Raw genomic sequence first — 6900 nt, 5'->3', positions numbered from 1 at the left:
AAGGATAAAAAAAAAAATTGAAAAGGAAATAGTGGTAAAAAGATCAGCCTGGCATTACATAAAAATAAATCAAGTTATACAATTAAAACTAGTGTGAATTTCTCATATAGAAGCATCTTCACTTAGATGTTTCTTTTATTTGACAGAGTATGTTTAGCCACTAATATTCTGTTGCTCAGCTATATGTTCGAAATGATTTAAGTTAGTGAAATTGCAGTACTTGCATCTCTGAAGACAGATATAGTTTGACAACAGATATCTGTAAGAGAAGTGCTTTCAGAAGCAAAGTAATAAATAGTAACTACGTAAAATGGTCTGTACATTCTTACTCATACCTGGTCTTTGCAAAACTTCAGCTGAGTTATTCTTTGAACCTCTTTGCATGACAGAAGAGATCTGATGCCAGTACAGCTTGTATGGTGAGCAGATTTAACTAAATTCAGATTCTAAGCCACCTGTATTACCTACACATAGGCAGCCTGAGTCAAGTTGTCCAAACAGGTGGAAGAAAGAAGAATTAATCCTGAAAACTAATTATTTATACACAGATAAGCCAGGGGGAAAAGCCCAATACCCCCAGATCACAGGGGAAGGTATAGGGTCTTAGAAATCTCCAATTGTAAACTGAACAAATTGGATATATTGAGAATACCATAAACTTAGAACCTCCCTATGCTATTTTTAATCATTTTTCAAAATAGATGCAAGTTCTCATCTGTAAACATACTATGAATACATAGCTCTGGTTTTATGAAGGTTAATTTGCAGCTGCAGCTGCTATTTAAAATAGATTTTTACAACATTTTTATTTAACAGGCCTTCAAAGAATAGACTCTAACATCTCTGCAAGAAGTTGTGTATAATTATCCTCATGAAAGAAAGTTAAGGTTTCCTTACCAGATTACTAGCCATATTTTCATACTGAAATTTATGAAGTCAAAATTTTCTTTTCAGCTCACTGGCCACCAGTATAATGAAGTACATTAAACATAAGTATTTCTAAGTACTAACCAAGAAGTATTTTATAGGATATTATCCAAAAGTTCCAGCAAGTTTTTACTGGGAACTTCAATTTTCAGAAATGTATTTGAATTGTGGTAATACAACCTTCATTCCCTCTCTCTCGGTCAGATGCTTAATAGCAGCATTTTACTTGCTTACTTCAGCTAGCTTTTAAATTTGGTTTTCCCAGTTTCTCTTTGATGTTCTGATGCTGGCCATCAAGGTTGAAATCCCTCCCCAGACAGGTCAGTTTGAGTAGTAACCCCACCGTTGCTCCATAAAATCTTGGGCTGATTATACTTTGCTTTTCGTTTGGTACTCTAAAGCAGTGGTCTCCAAACTTTTTTGATTGCGCACCCCTATCTATATAAATAGAAGTTCGAATATTTTCTTCCCTCACCCCAATGGATCATCTTGCGCACCCCCTGGGGTGCACACACCCCATTTTGGAGACCACTGCTCTAAAGAACCTCCAAAATATTGGCTATTCCCTGCTTGCTTGCAAAGGTCTTCAGTATTGGAATGCATTGTATCTACTATATTGTACTGGTTCATTCTCAAGGAGGCTTTTGGAAGTTTCTGTAGGGCAGCCAAATACAGAAGTTCCTATATACACCAATGAATAGTGGAAATTACATTTATTCGATTCTAGGACAAGAGTTTTTCTCCATTTAACATGGGTGGGAAAGCCCCTTGTTTTAGAATCACATATAAGAGTGGGAAGGGGGACTGCTGGCTCTTGTGCCTCAGGCTCCAGTCCCTACCCAGGGTCAGAGCCTTAGCTGCAGCTGCTACTTGTCCCTCCCCACCCCCACTGTCCCTGGACCCCACCATCTCCCTCCTCCAGCCTTTCCCAACCCTTGCATTTTTCCCCTATGCAGCCTCTGCTTCCCCCATCCCTCCCCCCTTACCTTTGCTCTTCACCAGCAGGCTCTGTCTATGCTGGAGCCTGGGGCACTGAGCCCAGCCCATAGCAAAAGCACACAGCCTGCATGGCTACCATGGGGGCCAGGCTAGGGCAAGACTCAATGCCCCGGACTGCAGCTTGAACAGAGCCTGCTGGCCTGGAGCAAGGCTAAGGAGGGGAAAAGGCAGAGCAGAAGCTGGGAGGAGGGGGCAGGGTGCAGGGCCAGGCAGTGGACAGAGGCTGCAGGACAGGGGCAGAGGTAGTGGGAGGGCAGCACAAACAGGTGGCAAGCTACTCGACTGCCCAGTACCACCTGCTTCCCCTACTGCCTACCCCCCTGCAGCAGTGGGGGAGGTGGGGAGGATTAAAGATCCCCAAATAATTATTTTCTATACAAAGAAAGTTATAACAAATTTATAAATTTTCTATGTATAGAATTTAATTATTGGGGGGCTATCTTATACTCAAGGTCATCTTAAATTCAGTGGCTGCCTAAAGTCAAGCAGCCACACCTGAAAGTTAGGATGTGTGCGCAAGAGAAAGACATCTTTGATGAGGATGCCACTGGCCCTAAAGAAATTTAATCCAAGATAGACAGCATGCATCTTTTTATCTTAAGAGCAACATCTTTAGCCCATATTTTAACAGAACCACTGTTCACACATATGGATGCAACACTTCATAACATGTTTTGAAATTACTCTATACAAAAGAGAAAGATTTTATTTTAAATGTATTCAGTATAAAAACCAGACAGTGACTAACAAAGATGTTCACATATAGCAAAATACCTCCTGCATTTCTTTGTTACACTGACTTCGACAATTAATATTTTCTTGGTCTGTTCTGTCGCCATTTCAACTTTACACAAGAAACATACTTTTTCATGGAAAAAAGCTCAAAGTAGGAACATTTAATTGGTAGTAAGATGATGTCTGCAGGTGATTTAACAAGTTTATGCAACATTTGAAAGGATTCATCCACTCCATGAGTCTTATTCTGCTTCCACGACAAAACAAAGAAAATGCAACATATCATAAAGAAAACCACTAAACTCCTTGCCTAGCAAGTTATGAAAATACTGTTCTGCTATTGACTCAGATTTTCCATGATGTCACTTTGAAGGGTGGAGCAAACTTACATTTTCAAGAAGCGAGTAACTATTAGACTTGGGGAAAGGAGCAACATTAGAGGTGCAAATTAATACCTCCTCTTGTGATGCAAGCAAATGTCAAAGTTAAGAAATGTCATGTGTTTCACCATTTCTGTCTCACATAAACAGTGAGCTAAACAAGGATTTTCTGGATCATAAACAGAATAAAAACATAATGCTTTGCCATGAGGCAACCAATATGCATATTATGTTAGTCTCTATTTATCACCTGATACCTTGACCTCTGCACTACCAGATTTACAAGCATTTTAAAACTTTTTAAAACTGAACAAAAGCTATAGTCCCATATTCTGCAGAGCACTCCAAGGCACTGACATCTTAACTGCAGATGAGTTCAGTAGGATGTCACACAGGACAGTCTGGCTTGTACTATTACACCACTTCATGCTCTGTTAGTGTACGTTGGTACAAAACTGAAAAATGAGCCCCACTACTAAGCTCATTAAGGTATCCCCAATACTAATATAGAAAACACATTTAAAAAAAAATATGAAAATATTCAAAATAAGGATAAGTATTCGCAGAGGTCAGTGTGGGTAACACACTATGAAACATTCATTGATCTTATCTGATCTTTTGAAAAGCACTCTGTTGCAAAAAACATACAAACAACCCCTCCTCCCCCCACAAACATTGCACATCATGATGCAGCACACACTGGAAATAGCCATGTGAAAAAAATTAACTTCACAACACTCAAATGGCAATGCAGAAAGCAGCTTTTACACCATGCAGAATGACATGTAAACACTTCCACTGTGGTTAGAGTATGGTGCTAATAATACCAAAATAGCAGGTTCAGCCCCTGGTGAGACTAAATGAACTCTTGGCCTTACTCCTTCTTCTACGATAATGATAACTTCTCTTTCCTGTTTCCACAGAAGTAATCCCAATCTAGGGCTCTTGGCACTACTGTCTACTGCTCTGTTCATCAAGCTTGAGCTTTATTGACTGAAGGTAACTAATACTCGCAGCTCATGTATTTGTGAGAGTTCACCTGGTAAATACAGTGCGAAGTATTTAAAGACTCATACTGTTTTATACTTCATCGTAGTAAACTCTGGTTAATTTACCATTCCAAGCTACCACTGCAAAAAGTGGCAAAAGTATCCAGTAGTGACCAATTATCAAGAGTAGATCATTGGAAAGGGTGGTGATAGTCTAGTAGCAAATTGAAACAGCAGCAAATTAAACCATAATGACTGAATTAGATAAATCCACCAGAGATTACCATTTTGTGTTGCTAGGTGGTAGCCACTATTGTAAATTCTGATGGTACAGCTATATATCAGACCTGAAACTTGTAATGTTGAAAAAAGCTCTTATTAAACATTTAAAAAAAACCTGAAACAAAAAAGCATCAATTTAGCAAAATTAAGTAATGTATCAGCTGTATATACATATTTGTATCCTTAGGCTATCTAGCAGCCACCGTTTTCAACATTACGCTGAAGTGTTTTCAAAGTTAGCCATATTCCAACTATTTATAAAAAGGCACAGTTTAAGGAATATAGTTATAATATTTATTGCTTATATAGATTAACACAGCTTTAGAACCATAGCCTATATTTACACTCCTAATAGACTTTACTAAGGCATTATTCAATCCAATCAAGACAAGTCACATTTGAACCTTCCTTATCAAATCATAATCTATTTTAAACAAGGATCAGATGCTAGTTTGGAGTTTCAAGCATAAATTGCTAGAAGCATCAGAGACTTGTCCCTCAGTTCTTGTAACCAGCATCTTAATGCCTTTACTCAGGTTTTATTTTGATTTCAGAAACCCATCTTTCATTGCAAACAATCAGTGTACAAATCATACCTAATACTCTGAAAAACTCCTTCATACAAAAGTTATCTTCTAAATGGAAAGATATGGCTATCAGACTACCAAGTAAAAAAAATGATTACATTTGGATTTGATTTTACAGTTTTACAGGTGGGATACATGCTATACACAATTAGCAAAAGACTGAGGTTTGTTTAGGATCTACCATTTGGCTCTCATAATTATAAAAGGAAAGATCATACTGATATAGAAATGTTGATAGACCCTTGACTATTAGAAAAAAATATATATATTTCCATATTTATAACTCAGTAAAAAAATCCAAAGGATGTATAACTGAATTCCATCAAGAAGCCTCTCTATCATGATAAAGTTCTAACTAATGAAAAAGCCAGGTTAAGAAACCCTCTCGCATAATAGTCTGAGCTGTCTCTATTTGGTAAAACATCTATGGGAAAGGAAAACTTCAGACTTCTTTGGCTCTCTCTTAAAGGCAACTTTAAACAAAAATTAAAGTGAATTTTAGTGCTTGTAAAAGGTGCCAGATTGACAAGACTGGAGATCAGAGTCCTTTTTAGCTAAAGCATATAGACAACACTTGTGTAGAGGCCTTCCCCACCCGAGGAGAAGAGAGCAAGTCTCTCTTCCTGCCAGGTCTGCCTTCACATCTGTGCTGAATCTGCTAACAAAAGGTAACAGCGTGCAACATTAATTAGGTAAGAATAACTGCATTGTCATCACTAACTTAATTTACAGAAACCAACAAGACAGGGATGGCATTTGATCATTACCAACATGGGCCAAAGTGAGTATGTGGCCTGTCAAGTGACAAATTATTTACCTTCTTACTAGACCCAAGTCCTCAAGCAAATTCTTAATATTGAAACCAACCTAGCAACATACATCTTGATTGATTCATGACAAAAAATACACAGCATCATACAGAGATCTCCATGAAGTTTAGCAACAGCTTGTAAAGGTGCTGAACAATCTTGAACATCCATTTTTACTCAGCATTTTATTTTGCCTACAAACGCTTATAGGTACCAAGGACAGCTTTACAGTTTGGACAATAGTGATCCACATCTTGGAGAGCATCAATGCAGAAAGGGATAAAACAGCAGCCAGCTACACACCTGCAAGAGACAAAACAGTGTCTTTTGTGCTGTCTTCAGCTCATAACAAGTAACATTCTTCCTGCACACAATGCCTGCACAACTGAAATTAATAGATAGATATCTCACTGGACTTTCACTTTAGTTTTAAGCACGGCTTGTGGTTGAAGGCCACTCAGCCCGTCATATCACATTTTCTGGGAAGAACCAAGCGAGTCCTAGCAGTTTTCAAGCAACTATAAAAATGTGGGCACTTCCATTTTTCTTATTCATGACTCTCTCTTGCCCCTTATATGAAATGTGAAGTGCAAAGTGTTTCTGACTTACTGCTGCTGGAGTAAGTTAACAGATGCATCGGTGGAAGTTTATTTCTGCCTACTTGGCTTTTAAACCAAAAATGTGTTAATATTAATAAGTAAAAACAGGACTAGGAAGTTTCCTGTGAAAGCACCCCAGAGCAAGAACAGACTCTTGGCATGTATCTGCTCTATGGGAATGAAATGGGTGGACAGAATTAAAATGAAAGGATAGAATGTAACTCGACATACCCCAGCAGGCAAAGGCTGCCACAGGACAACCAGGTCAATGCTCCTGCATTGTATGAGAGACGTGTCACTACCATCTTGTTACAGGAAGGGCAGCACATCTGAACTGGACGGTCGTAAAATGTTACTGGCTGCTGCACATAAACTGTCTGAACTGCAACTGAGCAGACAAAGAAACATGTTCTAGGACTGTCAAACAATTAAAAAAATTTGACTACGATTAGTTGTACGATTTAAAAAATTAGTCACAATTAATTGCAATTCTAATAGCACAGCTAAAAAACTCAAAATCATGCAGGTACTTTGTATGGTTGGGGGTTGATGCGGGGGATGTGTATGGGTGCATTCAGACGGACACAGGTGGT

General features: G+C 38.4%; 1 protein-coding gene across 4 annotated transcripts in view; it reads right to left on the bottom strand.

Moving 5' to 3' along the window:
- Positions 1-2470: 2470 nt before the first annotated feature.
- LITAF (lipopolysaccharide induced TNF factor) overlaps positions 2471-6900 on the bottom strand; it is a 33771-nt gene continuing 29341 nt past the window's right edge. For 3 of the 4 annotated variants that reach the window (XM_019507450.1, XM_019507448.1, XM_019507449.1), the window contains exons 4-5: positions 6539-6695; positions 2471-6011 (exon numbers count right to left, since the gene is read on the bottom strand). In XM_019507450.1, the coding sequence (XP_019362995.1) occupies positions 5903-6011; positions 6539-6695 (266 nt within the window). In that variant the 3' untranslated portion in view covers positions 2471-5902. The remainder of the gene's footprint in view (positions 6012-6538; positions 6696-6900) is intronic. The other variant, XM_019507451.1, reaches the window with a different exon arrangement.

Source organism: Gavialis gangeticus, unplaced genomic scaffold (genome assembly GCF_001723915.1).
Source record: "Gavialis gangeticus isolate Ggan-Ray unplaced genomic scaffold, GavGan_comp1, whole genome shotgun sequence".
Lineage (NCBI taxonomy): Eukaryota > Metazoa > Chordata > Crocodylia > Gavialidae > Gavialis > Gavialis gangeticus.
Note: the sequence above shows the minus strand (reverse complement) of the source record. Positions and strands in the feature narration are given on the sequence as shown.